The sequence below is a fragment of the Bos indicus x Bos taurus genome, chromosome 12 (assembly GCF_003369695.1).
Source record: "Bos indicus x Bos taurus breed Angus x Brahman F1 hybrid chromosome 12, Bos_hybrid_MaternalHap_v2.0, whole genome shotgun sequence".
In the NCBI taxonomy this organism is placed as follows: domain Eukaryota; kingdom Metazoa; phylum Chordata; class Mammalia; order Artiodactyla; family Bovidae; genus Bos; species Bos indicus x Bos taurus.
The window spans coordinates 34,014,262-34,034,510 of NC_040087.1; the positions used below are offsets into that span (position 1 = coordinate 34,014,262).

The following is a 20,249-nucleotide window of genomic DNA, read 5'->3' on the forward strand; positions in this document are numbered from 1 at the left end:
AGAAGGAGCTCTATCAGCTGAAGTAAGTGGTGTTGGACAATGGCGGACTCGAGCATTGCCTCAGTTTTTGAAGTTCTTCCAAGAGGTCTTGTGCTCTTGTGTTCCCTCCCCTTCCTGCTGTTTTGCAGATCTATCCGCCAGGGGATTGCCTGGCAGGAAGGTGTGATTTTATTTAGTTTGCATCTGATTCCTGGTTTGCAGAGCCCCTGGGTGCCGCCTGCAGCCCTGGATGCAGGTAAGTGCCTTAAGACACAACTTCTTTGCATTCAATTTAAGGCGTCGGAGTCAGAAAGCAGCTCTGGTATCACTTCACTGGTGTGTGATGTGTGTGCTTAGTCGCTCAGTCATGTTCGACTCTTGCGACCCCATGGACTGCAGCCCACCAGGCTCCTCTGTCCTTGGAGTTCTCTAGGCAAGAATACTGGAGTGGGTTGCCATTTCCTTCTCCAGGGGATCTTCTCAACCCAGGGATTGAACCCACGTCTCCTGCACTGAAGGTGGATTCTTTACCCACTGAGCCATCGGGGAAGCCCACTTTTTGCAAAGTAGGTAGGTGTCTACAGAGTTTGGGGTGAGAAAGGAGTAAGCCAGTTCCAAATACACTCTGAAGAGGCTACATAGGAGATAGAAGCAGATTTTGAAATCTTTCTGCTAGAACTCTGCAGACTATCTGGGAGGAGGGTGAAACCCTAGAATAAATCGTGAGACCTGTCTAGGGAGCTTTCTAGAGAAGCTTGGATTACTTTACACAAATGTTAATGTGGACATTCTTAGGTTCCTGGCAGTACTAACTTACCCAGGGTAGTTTAAAACAAGGTCCTCAACATGTGTTGAAAAAGAAATACGTATGTACAAAGTATAGAGAAAGTGAGGGAAATGTCTTCAGTGATGGCAAGCTGGAGGTTTAGGTTCTTGGGCAGTCACGTCTGGGGTGACTCTGGGCTCACGCACCCCTTGTGTTCTGTGCAGCCTTCAGAGGCTGGAGGTTTGGAGACCCAGGGAAGATTGCTCTGCTGGGCTCTGGCCGATCTTCATTAAATCTTCCTATGTGGAGAAGTAGGAACCTTGAGAAGTGGAAGCCCCTTAACCTTGGCCATGGACCAGGGACATCATGTCCTTGGAGAATAGTAATCAGGGTGTGCCCTGAGTCACCTTTTGTAAAGCAGTTCAGTAGTGAAGGAGAATACAGATCAAGCATAGGAAAAACTACCCAGAAACAAGAAGAACCAATTTTACCTGGGTCTAAAAGACAGTAACTCCAAAAGCGTTTGCAGTCTGCAACCCTTTGTCCCTAGCTGTTTCTGTATATTAGGGTTAAGGGCTCATGGGGCTTCCCAGGGGCCCTCCTCCCCCATGAACTTGACATTCACCAGGAGGACTGTGTCCACTCCCTGTGTGTCCACGCTGGCAGTATTGATATTCTGCCATCCCCGCTGTCAGAGGCTTATTGTATCACCTGGAGGGTTTCTGAACCAGTGTATCCTTAGCAGCTCTGTGGGCTCAGTGACTACAGGTGTCAAGCCCTACTCACTTCGGATGGGCACCCATATATTTGACAGTGGAAGCCTTGCATCACTTATGACATAGGCTTGGGTGCGGGTAAGAGGCCCCACATAACAGGCTCCGGCGAGTGAGCAGAACATGCAGGTCTCACCCGTGTCACCAACAGGCCGGGAGGGCAGGGTGGCCTGTGCTGTCATCAGAGACCAGGATTTCTTGTCCCCAGTGTGTGGCCCTCCTTCAACGGGTCCACGATGGCTCACGAGGGAGGGGGCACCCTTCCCGGGAAGGTCGTGGTCCACAAGGTGCCTGTGTTGGTTTCGCCCACTTCCCAGCAGCCATGGTCTAGTTTCACGGTGGACCTAGGCTGCGAGGAAGCTGGGTCATGAGTCTGTCGTGGGCTGCCACATGCTAGCTAGAATTTCTGTCACCATTGGCCACGGGAAGCAGGGACGTTAGAGAGATTAGAGCCTCCACTGAAAGCATCCACAAGGATTAGACTCAACATCCAGCTGCCTACCTGTGAAGATTCACACATAGTTAGAACCAGGATAATATCCATTCATTCAACCACACAGCAAATACTGGACTATGATATGCTGAAAATAAGAAAGCGTGAAGATGCAGCTGCTGTCTTCAGTATGCTGTTCCGTTCAAGTGCTGCTGGTCCAGGGGCCATGTGGAGAATGGGTGGGGGAGGGGAGAGAGCCAGAGAAGACAAGAGGGGGCAGGGGGAGTGGAGGAGGGAAGCCACCGGGGGTCCTAGCTCCAGCACCGTCTACCCAAACACAGGACGCTGGAGTTAAACTTTGCAACTGAGGAGCCAACCCGAGGCTTTGTGAGAAACACCCGTGTAACTTTTTATTTAGAAAAATAACCCACAAATATGATCTCTCCTCTATGCCTTGTGCAAACCCTCCTGTCCATCTTCTAAACATTTTTTCTTTAGAGACGGTGCCGCCCCTTATCTGACTGCTCATCTGGGGGCAAAGGTGTTCCTTTATTCACAACTGGCACTTCTGCCCACATCAGGTGTGCAAGAGCCCAGAAGAGACTCCCGGAAGGGTGCACATTTGCTTTCTTCTCAGCTCCTCTCTGGCTGAAGAGCAGCATGCAGTTTATCCCAACTTGACACTTTATAAGCTTATGATCTGTTTTATTATTGGAATAATTGTAATGCACATTTTGAAAAAAATTAAAAGGGAGAAAGAAATATAGACCCCTACAGAGGCTGGTGTGTGCAGTTTAGATTTGACTGCAACCAGCCACTTCTGAGTTAAACAGAAGAGGAAGGTGTAGATTATTTATGGAAATTGGCTCTGAGAAAACCCAGCTGGATTTCCTGAAAGGGCGTAAGTTTGTGACTTCAGAGGGAAACATCCGCCTTTCCTTTTCCAAAAATACTTTTCTTCGCATCAAACTGGGCCCTGAGACACGTAGCAGCTTCCATCAGGTGGCGACGTAATCCTTTGTGTCACGGTCTGGCTGGGTTTAGAAAATGTATCTCTGCTGCTGCTGCTGCTGCCAAGTCGCCTCAGTCGTGTCCAACCCTCAGCAACCCCATGGACTGCAGCCTTCCAGGCTCCTCCATCCATGGGATTTTCCAGGCAAGAGTACAGGAGTAGGGTGCCATTGCCTTCTCCGAAATGTATCTCTAGAAACAGTTTTATAGACACTGTAAAAAAGTCTTTTTAAAAAAGAGAAGCTCTTGGAACTCCCCGCCCACCCCCCCAGCCCCTGACCCCACTCCAAAGCAGCCGTGTGCATTTGGATATATCTGCTTCTAATTTGTGTTACTACACACACAGGCACACGCTGTTTCATTGTGCTTCACAGATACCCCATTCTGTAACACATTAAAGATTTGGGGGAACCCTGCATTGAGCATCAGCTCCTTTGGTGTCCCATTTTGGTACCTCTCACAATATTTCAAATGTCTTTATCACTATTTGTTATGATGATCTATGATCAGTGATCTTTGATGTTACTACTGCTACTTGCTGAAGGCTCAGGTGATGGTTAGCATTTTTCCGCAATTGGTGGGGAGGGCGCTTCCTTGGTGGTTCAGAGGGTAAAGAATCTGCCTGCAATGCAGGAGACCCAGGTTTGATCTCTGGGTTGGGAAGATCCCCTGGAGAAGGGAATGGCAACCCACTCCAGTATTCTTGCCTGAAGAATCCCATGGACAGAGGAGCCTGGTGGGCTGCAGTCCATGAGGTCACAAAGAGTCAGACATACCTGAGCAACTCACTCTTTCACTTTCACTGAAAATTAACCTATGTACACTTAATAGACCCCAGTATAGTGTAAACATAACTTCTATATGTACTGGGAGCCAAGAAATTTGTGTGACTCAGTTTTTTTGTGGTATCCACTTTATTGCAGTGGTTCTAGAGCCAACCTTTCTTCTGTCTCTGAACTTGACTCTTCCCAGTACCTCCCATAAGTGAAACCAAACAGTGTCTGCCATGTGTGACTGGCTAAGGTCACTGAGCACGGTGTCCTCAAGGTTCATCACTGTTGTACTATGCCTCAGAGTTTCTCTCCTTTTTAAGGCTGAATCGTGTCAGCCTACTGTCTGCATGGACCGCATTTTATTCATGTGTCAGTGGACACTTGGGATGTTTCCACTTTTGGTGACTGTGGACCACGCTGCTGTGAATGTGGGTACAGAAATATCTGGGAGAGCCTCTGCTGTTGCCTCTTTTGTGTATACCCGGAAGTGGGGTTGCTGAGCAGAGGCTTATTCCATGTTTGCTTCACCGGTCAACACATGGTTTCACAGCGTGATCTTCTTTTTCGCAGCAGCCCCAAAAGGCAAGCATTTATCTCTTCTCTGGCTCCAAAAAGGGATTTGCCCAAAGCAAAACAGTCAACTGGAGTGTCTGCCCAAAGGGACTTGGTCAGCGGGGGTTTCCTGACCTGGGGTGTGGCTCTCTCCTTGATTGCTCACCAGTAAGAGCTGCCCCGACCTGCCACATCCCTTCAAGGCTGTGTCCTTCTATTGTGGGTGGCTGGTCTTCTCCCGGCTCCCACCCTGACCCGTCCTGACCCTCCTGTCCAAGCCTGACCACTGCGCAGAGCAGAGGCTGTGTCCATGGCCGTGGTGACGAAAGCCTCTCCCTCTTTCCGTTCAGCCCTATCACCCGAGCCATGAGGATCTGGTGGCTCCTGCTTGCCTCTGGAGTCTGCACGGGGACGGTGAGCTCACAGGACACCTGCAAGCAGGGACACCCTGGCGTCCCCGGGAACCCCGGTCACAATGGACTGCCTGGGAGAGATGGACGAGACGGAGCAAAGGGTGACAAGGGAGACGCAGGTACCCACCAGCTGCGCCTGCAGCTGCCCTCCGCTCCTTCCCGCTCCCTCTCGCCTCCTCCATTCATTCATCGCCTGTGCGCTCAGCGCCTACCCGCTCGCCCCTCTCCATCCATACATACATACCTCTCTCCATTGCCTAGAAGACACTGACAGAGAGCCTGCCCCGGCCAGACCCAGGCTGGGTGTGGGGTACAGGGCAGCACAGGCCATCAGGACCCTGGGCTTTCCTACTGGGTGGGGCTGCCTGTCTGCCCGCCAGCATCTCCTGTACTGCGGGGCCATTTTCAGGAGCAAGTGATGTCATGGATCTTTCTGCCTCGGGTGGCAGGTATGAGGGGTCCTTGGCACCAGGGCCTGGAGATCTGACGGCTGGGTCTCTGGCAGGGAGCACCCAGCGTGGTGCTAACCTCATGGCCTCCTGTCCCAGCGGTCTGCACAGCACATTGACCACCACTCTAAGGCACTGGAGAGGTCCTTCCAGAACCCTCTCTTCTGTCCCCAGTAGTGTGGCGTGAGCATGGTCCTCTGTGCTTTCATAGGAGGCTAGTAGACCCAGTCCACTCCCCACAGAGTGATGGAAAAGGGGCACAGGTGAGAAAGCCCCCTCACCCCCACCCAGGTCCTTGTCACGTGAGAAGCACACGACCATCATCGTCAGCTGCGTGCCTGGGAGGCCCACCCATCCACTTCCAGCTTGCTGCTCTGCCCACTCAGCATCCTTGCTGCTCGCCCCAAATGCCCTTGCTCACCGCCCCCCACACCATGTGTCGTGTGTGAGGAGGTCGGGCTGGGGCTCCCTGGGACCCTCTATTGCTGACCCACACTCAGGAAACTGGAGCTGGAATTTTAACTCCTGCCTGTTTTCTCACATTTCACCAGGAGAACCAGGACATCCCGGTGGCCCTGGGAAGGATGGGATGACCGGGGAGAAAGGAGAACCAGGTCAGACGCGGCTTCCCACTTGGCCGCCCTCGTCCTAGTGGGCGAGTGAAGTGGTCAGTGATGTGGCGAGAAGTGTTAAGTGCTAACCAAGGACAAGTCCCTTACGGGGCTCTGAGAGTGACCCACAGGAAAGGCCATGCAGGTCTTCTCTCCGGAAGCTCGCAGTTCAGTGCAGGGATGGGCAGACTTTCTGTAAAGGGCCACAGCGTCCCAGTCATGACCGCTCAGCTCTTCCATCATAGGAGAAAGCAGAGAAGGGGAGGCCTCAGCATGCAGGGCTGTGTCCCGTGAAACCTGAATTGTACATGATTGTCACGAATCTCGGAACATGACTGGTGATCATTTAAAAAAGCCCAGCATTCCTAGCTTGTGGGCTGTTCAAAAACAGTCTGGAGGATGGAAGTGGCCCTTGGTCACAGGTTTGCTGAAGCCTGATTTCGCACTAGGGCCTGAGGAGGATGCAGGATTCTGACTCGGCGGCCCTGTAGGCGGGAGGGTGCTGATGGGGGCTGGGAGGAGGGTGCTGATGGGGGGGAGGGTGGTGATCACAGCGTCAGTGCCACACTAGGTGGTTCTAGTGCCTTCCATGTGCTGACTCAACACAACAGCCTATACAGGAGGCAGTTTGTTATCCCAGGTTACAGGTGAGGAACCGGGTCCAGGTGGGCATCAGCTTGTGTAGAAGTGGTGGAGGCCGGCTGGATCCTGGCGTCTGACTCCAGAGCCGTGCTCGCACCGCTGCTGCCCAGTCGGGCTCGGGCGCGGGGAAGAGGGGGCGGCCAGGCTGCAGGGCGGAGACAGGGAGAACCAGGACAGCGCAATGCACCTGTCAGAGCAGAGCTCGAGTGAGGAGCTTCTCGGGTGTCAGGTCATCAGGTCATCAGTGCTGCGAGTGACCTCTGCTGGCGGCCTGGTGAACCTACCGTCTGCGTTCTTCCAGCTTCCAAAGGAGCTCCCTGGGGGATGGGCAGAAAGCTGTCATTTCTTTTTGGGGCTGGCCATGCCCTGTGGCATGTGGGATCTTGGTTCTTCCGACCAAGGGGACCAGGGATTGAACCCTCGCCCCCTGCAGTGGAAGCGGGGAGTCTTAACCACTGGACCGCCAGGGAAGACCCCCAAAGAAGAACTGCCATTTTAACATGAGCCCCAACGCTGATTTAGTCGGTATTACCTACGTTAGTGTTCTGGGCGCACTTGAACGTGCGCGTGCATGTGTGTGCGTGTGTGTGTGTGTATCTGCACAACTGAGGAGTAAGTTAACTTTCACATCCCGACCTCATACTAAGTCTGGGTGCTGCTTTACTTCATTCGTGTTCTCAATAATGTCTTCACAAGACAGAGCTGCACGAATCATCTCTTCCTCTGTTCTTTCTCTTCCTTCTCAGGGGCAGATGGACATGTGGAAGCGAAGGGCATCAAAGGTGACCAGGGCTCGAGAGGACCCCCAGGGAAGCACGGGCCAAAGGGACTCGTGGGCCCCCCGGGGGAGAAAGGCCTCACGGGAGAGACGGGCCCCCAGGGGCAGAAGGGGGAGAAGGGCGACGTGGGGCCCGTGGGTCCAGAAGGGCCCGAGGGCAGCACCGGACCTTCAGGCCCTACTGGACTGCTCGGGCCCACGGGCCCCATTGGAAAGCCGGGTCCCAAGGGAGACGCTGGCCCCCTGGGGCCCCAGGGCGAGCCTGGAGTCCGCGGCCCAAGAGGCTGGAAAGGGGAACGAGGAGAAAAGGGGAAAATCGGCGAGATGCCCGCCTTGCCCAAAAGCGCCTTCACGGTGGGGCTCACGGTGCTGAGCAAGTTCCCTCCATCAGACACTCCCATCAAGTTCGACAGGATCCTGTACAATGAGTTTGGCCACTACGACGTGGCCATGGGCAAGTTCATCTGCCACGTGGCTGGCGTCTATTACTTCACCTACCACATCACCGTCTTCTCCAGGAACATCCAGGTGTCTCTGGTCAAAAACGGGGCCAAAGTCCTGCACACCAAGGACGGTTACACAGGCTCCGAGGACCAGGCCTCAGGCGGCATCGTCCTGCCCCTGAAGCTTGGGGACGAGGTGTGGCTGCAGGTGACCGGAGGGGAGAGGTTCAACGGCTTGTTCGCTGACAAGGACGACGACACGACATTCACGGGCTTCCTGCTGTTCAGCAGCTCCTGACGGGTGTGGGAAGGGCAATCTTCCCCCATCCACCGGGGTTAGCTTCGTGAAGACGTTATCTGATGATTTTACACTATTAACTATGTCATCACTGTCATAACCATTAGAAGGTAAAAAGAGGAAGGTTCTCCCTAAAACTGATACTACAAAACTCGGCATCCCTCCAAGAGTAAATCTAAAAATACCTGCCATGTTTATTACAGTTTATTTAATATTTTTCCTCATTCCCACAGTCCGGAGAATCCTCTGCCTGTGTGTTCCTTGTGGGAAGCATTTTGATATCATTTTAGTGCTTGAAGGAGCCACAAGACTCCTTCAAGATTCAGGTGTGAATCACCCTGGGGCAAAATTCTTCTCACCTGTGAACTTGAGGAAGCAGATAAGAAATTATCTTATACAGCAGTGGGCAGGGCCCAGGACAGCGGGTCCCATCCACGAGGGAGAAACAGGAAAGCCAGAAGGGTCCCGGCACCCAGCCAAGCCAAACCCAGCAGGGCAAATTCCGTTAGTTTCTTTACTGTTTACCTTCTAAAAGCTTTGAAGGAAGGAAGCAGAAGGAAAAGTTGCTGAACAGGGAGATCAGGCAGAGAGTTGGAAGTGGAGGGTGGTGATGTATGTTCTAGTTAGTGCATGATGGGTAAAAGGGAAACCAGCCCTCCAGGCCATAATGGACATTTCCTGTTCAGACAGGTACTGTCCACGTCCCTTCCTGCTGGTAAACGTATCCTGATATCTATGCTCAGGCCCGCTCTTTCCAGCAGTGTAGACCCTGGGGTCTGGGGTGCACACGAGGTACGGGCCTGGCAGCTCAGAACATTGTCTTCCTCGGTCCACGGTGACTACTTCCAAGATGGCACTCAACCCAGCTAGAGCCAACGAGACACAATCTGCCATGCTGAAAGACTTGTGGAAAAACAGAAAAGGTCTCTTCCAGCTGAAGCCTGAGCTTTAGGTGGCATCTGTCTTCTAATCCTTAGAGCCTGACAACAAAGCCAGAGCTGGAGGTAACCCTGTCCTGACGACAAGGTTTAGGCCCATAAGCCCAGCTGTCCTGAGAGCAGAAGTACCCCTGGATGGTCTCAGTGTGTGAGTCAACAAACTGTTTGCTTAAACCAATTTGAGGCATGTTGTGTTACTACTGCTGTTGTCTGAAAGAATCTCAAGTGGTCTCTGGTCCAAGGGCGGCAGGATTATAGTGAAAACAACCCAAGACCAAGAATCGAGGCATTGTTTCAGCCACAACAGAGGAGTTAGACTTGGGTGAGTTTTCAGCCCTTTTGTGATCCTGTCTCTGATCGTGCAATAGTGGTTGAACTGAATAATTGTGCACGGTCCCAGTACCTTTCTAAAAGGTTTAAATATACCTACATTAAATCCAAGCATTTATTGCTCTCTATTAGATGAGAGCAACTAATAAGCAAGAGATGGGCTTCCCAGGTGGCATTACCACCTGCCAATGCAAGAGACATAAGAGAGGCAGGTTTGATCCCTGGGTCGGGAGGATCCCCTGGAGGGGGTCATGGGAACCCACTCCAGTATTCTTGCCTGGAGAATCCCATGGATGGAGGAGCCTAGAGGGCTACAGTCCATGGGGTCGCAAAGAGTCAGACAAGACTGAAACAACTTAGCACACACAACAAGCAAGAGGGCGTAGGCCTGGTGCATATTTGAGCAACAGCACCTTCCAAACCCCAGCCTGGGGCGTCGTTAGTTCTCTGAGGAACTTACAGCCACTCCTGCCACACGCCAACCAAGCCAGTATGGTTGTGACAGTGTCTTCATTCCTTGGGAAAATGGGAATTTTCTGAATTATCATTACAAGCAGGCAGCACTGCTATAGATGAATTATTGAAAAATTACTTGGTGGTTTTGGAAAACTTTGGAAGTATACAGAAATCATTTCCATTTTGTTGTTATAACCTCATGGACTGCATCGTGCCAGGCTTCCTGGTCCTTCATTATCTCCCAGAGTTTGCTCAGATTCACGTCCATTGAGTGGATGATGCCGTCCAACCATGTCATCCTGTTGTCCCCTTCTAATCCTGCCCTCAGTCTTTCCCAGCATCAGGGTCTTTTCCAATGAGTCAGCTCTTCGAATCAGGTGGCCAAAGTATTGGGGCTTCAGCTGTGGATCTCTGTAGTTTTTACAAGTCTAACTACGCCAGGTTCTCTGAGACACAACACACTTTGTAAATGCAGCACAAGTCATCATTCTCTGAGGGTGTTTGCAGGCTTCAGTGTTTGCATTTAAAATGGTTTGTTACCTTTGTATAAAAACCATTCTGGACTCAAAAAAGGTTCTCAGACTTGAAACTCCTTTTAAAAATTATGATAAAATAAGTACTTTTGTCAAAATATAGATAAATTTTTTTACATGACACATTTGACATGTGTGTAAGGTCCTGCCATGCAGACCTGCAATGTGGCCACCCCAAGGACCAACCAGTCACAGACAGCGCAGTATTAATCACCATGGAGTAAGGACTTTGAGTTCAGTTCAGTCGCTCAGTCGTGTCCGACTCTTTGCGACCCCATGAACCACAGCACGCCAGGCCTCCCTGTCCATCACCAACTCCAGGAGTTCACTCAGACTCACGTCCATCGAATCAGTGATGCCATCCAGCCATCTCATCCTCAGTCATCCCCTTCTCCTCCTGCCCCCAATCCCTCCCAGCATCAGAGTCTTTTCCAATGAGTCAACTCTTCGCATGAGGTGGCCAAAGTACTGGAGTTTCAGCTTTAGCATCATTCCCTCCAAGGAAATCCCAGGGCTGATCTTCAGAATGGACTGGTTGTATCTCCTTGCAGTCCAAGGGACTCTCAAGAGTCTTCTCCAACACCACAGTTCAAAAGCATCAATTCTTCAGCGCTCAGCTTTCTTCACAGTCCAACTCTCACATCCATACATGACACTGGAAAAACCATAGCCTTGACTAGACAGACCTTTGTTGGCAAAGTAATGTCTCTGCTTTTCAATATGCTATCTAGGTTGGTTGTAACTTTTCTTCCAAGGAGTAAGTGTCTTTTAATTTCATGGCTGCAGTCACCATCTGCAGTGATTTTGGAGCCCCCCAAAATAAAGTCTGACACTGTTTCCACTGTTTGGGCACTTGCCTTAAGTAAATTTTAAATATCTCATCATTTTGATCACTAGGGCTTTTTCTCCCGACCCGGCTAAATTAAAACCAATCTCCGTTTAACACTAAGGCATTGTTAAGATGGAATTTGGCCCTAGATTCTGGAACTTCAGAGAAGGTTCTGGGGCTGCTCACAGCCCACAGGTGTTGGCAGGGGCGGACTCTACTGCCACTGCACTCAGGTGAGACACGATGCCCCTCGGCCTGGTCCTCGGCACGAGGCATCCTTCGGGCCTGATGGAGCTGGTCTGGGAGTCCGGTTCTGCGCGAAGCCCAGGCGAGGCCGCAGCAGCGGGCTTGGGGCTGCCCTTGGGCAGGGTCATCCTCGTGGGCCGTCCAGGTGAGGCTCCCATTCTTCCATGGCCTCCGCCCCCCGCGGACACCGGGAGGGACCCTTTCGGCCCCAGCCCTCGCCCTCTCTGCCGCTGCCCTCCCGGCCCAGATCTCCGTCCGTCGGTTTGTCGTCGATCTCCGTGAGTTCACGGTCAGTGGACCGAGGTCAGCCGACAGCTCTGGCCGCAAGGCTCGCACGTGGAGTGCAGCGCTCCTTCCTGGAGCGGAGGCCGACGGGGGACGACGGGTCTCGGTCCAGTGTGAGGGCCCGCGCCGTGCCAGCCCCTCTCGCGGGTTCCCGGCCCTCGCCCGGCCTCGTGGCAGGGCGGCGCGTCCTGCGGTGCCCACTCCCGGCGCGCGGTGGCGCTCCACGCGGAGGACGTCGGCGGGCGACGCTCTGGCCGCGCGGCCCCAGCCCTCCCGGAAGCGCGAGGTCACGTGGAGCGCGGGCGCTGCCCAGGAAACGCGGCGAGATGCTGTGCGCCCGGAGGCTGGGCGGCCTGCGGGCCGGGCTCCGAGTGCGGCGGGTCAGCACCGGCTGGTCCCCGGTGGGCGCCGCCTTCACTGTGCAGCCCCAGGGCCGCCGCCTGGACTGGTTCGGCGAGCGCGGGGTGAGCGGGGTCTGGGGGCGAGGGCGTCGGCGATCGCCTGTCCGCAGTAACCTTGGGGTCCCCGCTCTGAGGGGCTGGTGCCGGGGGCGGCCCCGCGTGCGGGTCCGGCTCCTGCCCGCGCGGACCCCTGCCCATCCGGCCTGCCCGGGTGAGGCGGGCCCGCCTGTGGTGTCACTACTCCGGGACGGGCCTCGGTGGTCAGTGTCGCTAGTCTCCCCCTGATGCTCGAGACGCCCTCTTCAGTTCTGTTCAAAGCTCTGGCCTCTTCTTTTCCTGTAAAACGCGGGACTGGCCTCCGAGGCGGCGCTGCCCACTGCGGAGACCCTCCCCGTCGCAGGTCGCCGCCTCTTGGTTGTCCCGGCGGTCTGTCCATCCGCACACACGCGGGGTCTGGCGAGCCGTAGACACTCGTGATTGGGTCCTCCTCTCTCCAAGCTCACTTTGTCGCAGCCTGGTTGGTGCACAGTGCGATGTTAGTCTCCGCTGCACACCACAGTAGCTCAGCTCCTTTTTCACGTTCTCTTCCATTGTGCTTGTCGCAGGATGTTGAATGTGGCTCCCTGGGCTCTACAGTAGGACTTGCTGCTTGTCCATCACTTCTGTAACAGTCCGCAGTCACTGCTGGTCCCAGCCAACCAACCAACGTCCCCGCCCAACCACCCGCTCCTGACACTCATTGAGTTAATGACTGGATTGAGGGCGGAAGGAAGGGAAGCTTGGAAGGGACTCACCTGTGCCTGCTTTACTTTGCATTTAGGGATTTTGCTCAGTTTACATTGTTACTCTTGTGGTTTTTTTTTTTTTTTTTTTCATGATTATTTACTGTTGCTTCTCTTGGAAAGATGAATCGGGGATGTGGTTACAGTGGGCCTCATAATTGAGTTTTTCATATTTACACCCCCCCCCCCCGTTTTTTTTGTTTTAAAACTACCTTTGAATGAAATTTGCTGTACAAGCTTCCTTGGGGGTAAATAACGCTGGTATTGACGTAATCGATGTGAGAATCAGCAGGACCCGTGGGTACTGAGCAGAAAGGCATGAAGGGTTATGAAATAGAACTTCATCCACATGAAAGGTGGATGAAATAGAACTCTTTTTAGCTTTATTCATTTTTCTTTTATACATCGTGATTTTAGGTGCTGATAGCAGATTTTCAAATATGTGAGTTGGCTTTTATTTCAAAAAAGAAACCTTAAGACGTATGTATGAAAAAGACATATTTTCAACATGGCCATAACTAGTAGGCTGAGGTTCAGAATTCCTGAGAGGAGTGTGGGGCAGTGTGCTGAGAGGTGACAACAATCAGTCTGTAATTGAATCAGATTAGATCACTGTAAAGACCAGGGAAGGCTTTGGCCCTGATTCTGCTCTGCCCTTGTCTTTATTTTCTCCAACTCAATGTATTTTGAACAGAAGTTAACAGTTTCTTGCATCTAGTCCTGCAAAAACTGTGGGCCTGACAGGCCTCAGTTTCACCTCTTTGTATTCCCTGCCGTTGGCAAGCATCTACACATCTGATATGCACAGCTAAGCGTTTGGCCTTAGTTTGCCTCATTCCTGAGTTCCCACCTATGTCAGGCTCTGTGTTGGGTTGCTGGTTAAATTGATGGAAGAGCAGGGTTCCTAGTCCTGGTGCTGGGCTTCTGCAAAGAGACTTTCCATTGCAAGCTGCAGTCCACGTGCAGAGAAACCGTAGGCTTTAGGGGTGCTTGGAGCACGTTCAAGTCCCGTCTCTTGCACTTGTGACCTAGTGACCGCAGACCTGTTCAACTTCTGAGAGTGTTTCCATATCTGTAAAAGGAGGGTGCTAGTTTACGCCCTATGAGAGCCCCTGAAAGTCCATGGTGCACGTTCGGCACGCACTGCATGTGTAAGAAGCGCATGTGGGTTCTGAGTGATAGAACACTGCCTTCCCGAGTGTTGCAGCAAGTGTGATTGAACCAGTGCAAGAAGACGGTCCTTCCCATTAGATTAGTGATTTTTATCTTTGTCAAGGTGTTGGAGTGCTTTGGAAAGTATAGCATTTGCTGCCAGTTTCAGCCTGTGACTTGGTTTGGCATGTTTATTCAATCTTTTAAAGATATGTATGTTCCCAGTCGTCAACTTGTGGTCCCTGTTGCGTTGTTTGTGGAGTGCTGGGTGCCATGTCTGGACCTCACTCAGTGCCCGGCAGGGTCCTGAGAACGGAGTCCCCTGGTTCCTGGGTCCGAGCATCTATTAACCCCCTGGGTCCCATGAAGACATTAGGCCAAGGAGGGTTGAGAACTTGACCAGGGTCACACAGCGGATAGTGGTTACAGCTGCCACCTGTTAAATAAATGCCTTCTGCATGCCAGGCACTGCTAAAATGGTTTTTAAAAATGTGTGCCATGTAATCCTGGCTGTTCTATGGTAGTGACAGAGCTGGATTTTGAATGTGTATCATTCTATTTTTTTTTTTTTTTTTATAAAATAAGAATTGAAGAAAAATTCCATTCCAGTGTCGTGTACGTGGAACATCTCGGGGAATGTGAGAGGGATACCTGTGATGACAGGTGTCGTGATGATAAGAAAGCTGAGATTTTCTGTATGAGATTTTCTGTACGAGAAAAGTGTTTGTCTGTAATATACCCCCAGGTCACGTGCTCTGTTTTCAGTGGGAGCTGTTCTTTGGGTTCCAGGGTCTCTTTGGCGTTCCTGAGCTCAGTGCCCCAGAAGGATTCCGTGTGGCCCAGGAGAAGGCCCTGAGGAGGACAGAGCAGCTGGTGCAGCGCGTGTGCGCCACGCCGCCCGGGCCGCAGACCGTGCTCATCTTCGACGAGCTCTCGGACTCCTTGTGCAGGGTGGCCGACCTGGTGAGTGAGGTGCTGGGCCGGGGCTGAAGGCCGCCTCTTCCACTGTTACAGTTTCAGTCCAGGTTATGAGGTTTAGTAGTGGACTGCAAGGTGAACGTCTGAAGTGTTTGAGAGCTGTTGGCCATCGTTTGCTATTGTGAAGTGAGCTATTGAATGGAAAGAATGTACAGGGAAAGGTCACAATTAGAACTTAAACTTGAGTACGTGTATGTAATCAAACAGCTGTATAACTGATTGATTTGATGCAATGAAAGAGGGATTACTCACATGGGGAAGAGTCTTCATGTGACAAAGGTTCTTCATTTATGAGAACTACTGAAATTCTAGTAGAATACTTATTTGTGCATTTATAATAAAATTCTTATAAAATAGATTTTATAAACCTGTTCAGGGATATCTTCTAGTTCAAAATAAAGTATTTACATCAAACGATTGTATAAAAGTGTCTTTCCCCCACACTTGGAGTTGAGATGGAAGTGCGCGCAGGTCTCCGCCAGCTGAGTTGGGAGCCGGACTCCTCTTGGCTAGGGGCCACATCTCGAGTGGTCCTGTGGGTGAAGACGTTGTTGGGTGTAGGGGCCTGCAGGCCGCAACCCTTCCTGTCTGTACAGCTGTTCCTCCATGTTCATTCTCCATGGGGCCCCCAGGCAGAGCCAGGCACCAGGAACACAGCCACGTGAGGCAAATGCAGACTCCAAGCGTGTGGGGCTTGTGCTCTGGTGTGGACTGCTCGTAGCTCTTACACCCGACCCTGGCGAGGGCTGTACCTGGATGGGCTGATTTAACCTCTTTGCACATCCAGCTTCCAACAAGGAACGAGGCACTCGGAGAATAAGTCCCCTGGCCTGTGAGCCATGGATCTGGGCCTGAGTCCAGACAGTCTGACCACAGAGGCCGCGCTCTCACCATTCCAGAGGCTGGCTGCCACCTCGGCCGGACAGAATCTTCACTGGAGTGACAGGCAGGTCACCTGCCCATCTTGTGAGACATCGTATAGTAAGATCAGCTCCTTGCAGGGTCTGGTGCCATTCTGTGTTGACCCTGTGTGCACGTAGCCACCCCCATGATCAGGACGTGTGCCTCTTCCATCACCCAGAAACACTCCCAGAAGGTCACACCCACCTCACCGCTCACCTGGCGATGTCTGACCTGTTCTCCATTCCTATAGTTTGTCGTTTCTAAAGTGTCAGGTAAGTGGAATCATATTTATCTTTTGAGATTGACTTTTTCCCCAGCATCAGTTCAGTTCAGTTCAGTCGCTCAGTTGTGTCCGACTCTTTGCTACCCCATGAATCGCAGCACACCAGGCCTCCCTGTCCATCACCAACTCCCGGAGTTCACTCAGACTCACGTCCATCGAATCAGTGACGCCATCCAGCCATCTCATCCTCTGTCGTCCCCTTCTCCTCCTGCCCCCAATCCCTCCCAGCATCAGAGTCTTTTCCAATGAGTCAATTCTTCACATGAGGTGGCCAAAGTACTGGAGTTTCAGCTTTAGCATCATTCCTTCCAAAGAAATCCCAGGGCTGATCTTCAGAATGGACTGGTTGGATCTCCTTGCAGTTCAAGGGACTCTCAAGAGTCTTCTCCAACACCACAGTTCAAAAGCATCAATTCTTCGGCACTCAGCCTTCTTCACAGTCCAACTCTCACATCCATACATGACCACTGGAAAAACCATAACCTTGACCAGATGGACCTTTGTTGGCAAAGTAATGTCTCTGCTTTTCAATATGCTATCTAGGTTGGTCATAACTTTTCTTCCAAGGAGTAAGCATCTTTTAATTTCATGGCTGCAGTCACCATCTGCAGTGATTTTGGAGCCCCCCAAAATAAAGTCTGACACTGTTTCCACTGTTTCCCCATCTATTTCCCATGAAGTGATGGGACCAGATGCCATGATCTTCGTTTTCTGAATGTTGAGCTTTAAGCCAACTTTTTCACTCTCCACTTTCACTTTCATCAAGAGGCTTTTTAGTTCCTCTTCACTTTCTGCCATCAGGGTGGTGTCATCTGTATATCTGAGGTTATTGATATATCTCCCGGCAATCTTGATTCCAGTTTGTGCTTCTTCCAGCCCAGGGTTTCTCATGATGTACTCTGCATATGAGTTAAATAAATAGGGTGACAATATATAGCCTTGACATATTCCTTTTCCTATTTGGAACCAGTTTGTTGTTCCATGTCCAGTTCTAACTGTTGCTTCCTGACCTGCATATAGGTTTCTCAAGAGGCAGGTCAGGTGGTCTGGTATTCCCATCTCTTTCAGAATTTTCCACAGTTTATTGTGATCCACACAGTCAAAGGCTTTGTTTGGCATAGTCAATAAAGCAGAAATAGATGTTTTTCTGGAACTCTCTTGCTTTTTCCATGATCCAGCAGATGTTGGCAATTTGATCTCTGGTTCCTCTGCCTTTTCTAAAACCAGCATGAACATCTGGAAGTTCATGGTTCGCGTATTGCTGAAGCCTGGCTTGGAGAATTTTGAGCATTACTTTACTAGCGTGAGATGAGTGTAATTGTGAGGTAGTTTGAGCATTCTTTGGCATTGCCTTTCTTTGGGATTGGAATGAAAACTGACCTTTTCCAGTCCTGTGGCCACTGCTGAGTTTTCCAGATTTGCTGGCATATTGAGTGCAGCACTTTCAACAGCATCATCTTTCAGGATTTGAAATAGCTCAACTGGAATTCCATCACCTCCACTAGCGTTGTTCATAGTGATGCTTTCTAAGGCCCGTGTGACTTCACATTCCAGGATGTCTGGCTCCAGGTGAGGGATCACACCATCGTGATTATCTTGGTCGTGAAGATGTTTTTTGTATAGTTCTTCTGTGTATTCTTGCCACCTCTTATTTAATATCTTCTACTTCTGTTAGATCCATACCATTTCTGTCCTTTATCGAGCCCATCTTTGCATGAAACGTTCCCTTGATATCGCTAATTTTCTTGAAGAGATCTCTAGTCTTTCCCATTCTTTTGTTTTCCTCTATTTCTTTGCATTGATCGCTGAGGAAGGCTTTCTTATCTCTTCTTGCTATTCTTTGGAACTCTGCATTCAGATGCTTATATCTTTCCTTTTCTCCTTTGCTTTTCGCTTCTCTTCTTTTCACAGCTATTTGTTATGCTTTCCCCAGCATAACAGTCCCCATCTCTGTTTTTTCCTTTTCTGGGAAGTTTCCTCCCTCCTGCTCTGGGTAGTCATACTTCTGATTATTGATCACCACACAGTCCCCACTGCAGGCGTCCCACTTGTAAGGAAATGGACAGGATATTCCTCCTGAAGGCTTTTCCTGGGAGTAAGGTGAGCTGTGCTTCCGGCTCCTTCAGTTGCTTCCTGGCTGCTCTGGGTTTGGGTTATGTCCCTCCAGGATGCGGTTGTCCCAAGGGAGTGTGACAGACGTGCTGTCAGAACCTTCTCTTCTTGGTCGTTGCACTGGAACCTGAACGGCAGATGCTGTCAGTAGGTTTCATTTTCCTGAAAGCAGCTGTCGGCTTTGTGCTCAGAAATCCCAGAACTTTCAGTGTTTGTCTTTCTGGCTCCACTTTAATTCCAGTGTTCCATCATTTGTTCCACATTTTTACTTCTGCTTTTCCCTAGAAGATTTTAGCTTCTCTGCCCTGTAGCTTGTTCTATTTCTGAAGTTTTGTGTTTATGAAGTTTGATGATATTTAATTCAAAAAGGCTAGGATGTGACTTATACATGTACAGTTCAATTCAGTCACTCAGTCACGTCCGACTCTTTGCAACCCCATGGACTGCAGCACGCCAGGCTTCCCTGTCCATCACCAACTCCCGGAGCTTACCCAGACTCATATCCATTGAGTCGGTGATGCCATCCAACCATCTCATCCTGTCGTCCTCTCCCCCTCCTGCCTTCAATCTTTCCCAGCATCTTTTCCAATGAATCTTTTCCAGTGAGTCTGCTCTTTGCATCAGATGGCCAAAGTATTGGAGTTTCAGCTTCAGCATCAGTCCTTCCAATGAATATTCAGGACTGATTTCCTTTAGGATTGACTGGTTTGATCTCGCAGTCCAAGGGACTCTTAAGAATCTTCATCTTTGGGTTAAAAAATTCAGAGAACATTATATTTGAATTTTTAAGGTTTTGTCTGCTAATAAGATCAGTAACATATTATAAGGTGTAGATTTTATAAACTACATTTCCCACCAACTGGTCCTTTGTTTTCTTTTTCTTAATTCAGTCCCTGTGTAACAGTATTGCTTACCTCATCGCTATCAAAAATGAGTTTTAAAATGGTGTTTTGAATGCTAATGTTGTTTGTAAATCCTACGGTGTGGAGACAAGTGATTTATAGAACTTGTTGTAAGCTTTACGCAGCTCACTTCTCAGGTGCGGTTCTACTAAAGCTGTCCTACTGTTGCGTCAGATGTCCTTACAGGCTATGGTTTAAATGTTTCTATGTTGAAAACTATTTGATAATAAAATCAGGAAATTTTACTTCGTGGTGATTTATTTCCTGTTATGCACATGTTGTTTTCATGAGAATGAAGAATACATGTAGTACTTTTCAGTTTCCCCGCATTTTCCCCTGTAGTTAACATGAAGTATAAAATCTAGTTTTGCACATTTGAAAAAGAGGATTCTGGCTTAGTTAAATTCTAAGGTCAGAATAGCGGCCCTAGTCTTGTGCCAGGCAGGCTGCCCCTGGGAATTCATGTTGATTTCCAGGCAGCTGAGAACGTACCTTTGTCTTCTGCACAAAGGCTGGAGCGCAGTTCACTCAGCCTGGAAACCGCACCAGGCATCTGTTCAAACAGCAAGAGCCTCCCAGGGATGCTCCCTGGAGCCGGGTCAGTGTCCTTGTGTGAGAACCATGGTGTGAACGCTAGAAAGTTCTGGATTATTTGAAACCAGAGTGTGCTGTTTTGAACAATACAATGAGGAAGAATCTACTTCATGTTTAAAAGTTGGTAAAAGTTTTCTTTGGAATGAAACGGACTTGGTTCCCAGGAATGACGGGATTCATGAACGTGCAGTGAGAAGGAGAATTCCAGGAATGGAAATGCCCAGGTGAAGCCAGATGGCACATTTTCATTTTCGCCCTCAGACCCTGGGAGCAGGCTTCCTGTAAATGTCCTTTTGGTTTTGTGTCTCCTTTAGGCCGATTTTGTGAAGATTGCTCACCCCGAGGCGGCGTTCAGGGAGGCCGCGGAGGAAGCCTGTCGGAGCATCGGCACCATGGTGGAGAAGTGGGTGTGCGCTCCCCGGGGGTGCTGGCCGGGGTGGGGTGGGGAGGGGGTGCCCACCGCGGGACTCTGGGCTGCTTCCCTGCCGTCCCGTCACTTGGTCCTTGTCCTATCAAGGGCTGGCACGGTGATCTGCTCTCGGGGTTGCTGTGAGAAGGGGAGACGGTGACTAAAACACCTGTGATGGGGCGGGGGCGGGGGTCG

General features: G+C 50.7%; 2 protein-coding genes across 3 annotated transcripts in view; both read left to right on the top strand.

Moving 5' to 3' along the window:
- Positions 1–78: 78 nt before the first annotated feature.
- Positions 79–8,112, top strand: C1QTNF9 (C1q and TNF related 9). 2 transcript variants are annotated; one of them, XM_027557572.1, is made up of 4 exons: positions 82–235; positions 4,638–4,819; positions 5,701–5,763; positions 7,149–8,112. In XM_027557572.1, the coding sequence occupies exons 2-4, from the start codon at positions 4,654–4,656 to the stop codon at positions 7,919–7,921; spliced, it is 1,002 nt and encodes a 333-aa protein (XP_027413373.1). In that variant the 5' UTR covers positions 82–235; positions 4,638–4,653; the 3' UTR covers positions 7,922–8,112. The 2 variants fall into 2 exon arrangements, with proteins under 2 accessions (XP_027413374.1, XP_027413373.1); XM_027557573.1 differs by lacking the exon at positions 5,701–5,763 and having other exon boundaries at positions 79–235.
- Positions 8,113–11,402: 3,290 nt separating this feature from the next.
- The window catches only part of MIPEP (mitochondrial intermediate peptidase), an 85,740-nt gene continuing 76,893 nt past the window's right edge, over positions 11,403–20,249 (top strand). The window contains exons 1-3 of the mRNA XM_027557574.1: positions 11,403–12,002; positions 14,663–14,836; positions 19,960–20,048. Of these exons, the coding sequence (XP_027413375.1) occupies positions 11,418–12,002; positions 14,663–14,836; positions 19,960–20,048 (848 nt within the window). The 5' untranslated portion in view covers positions 11,403–11,417. The remainder of the gene's footprint in view (positions 12,003–14,662; positions 14,837–19,959; positions 20,049–20,249) is intronic.

Bases quoted from the DNA above. Each gene is read 5' to 3' on its own strand.
- C1QTNF9 (XM_027557572.1), top strand. From the start codon at position 4,654: ATGAGGATCTGGTGGCTCCTGCTTGCCTCTGGAGTCTGCACGGGGACG. The intron at 4,820-5,700 runs GTACCCACCAGC...ACATTTCACCAG, and splicing joins GGGTGACAAGGGAGACGCAG to GAGAACCAGGACATCCCGGT. The intron at 5,764-7,148 runs GTCAGACGCGGC...CTTCCTTCTCAG, and splicing joins CGGGGAGAAAGGAGAACCAG to GGGCAGATGGACATGTGGAA.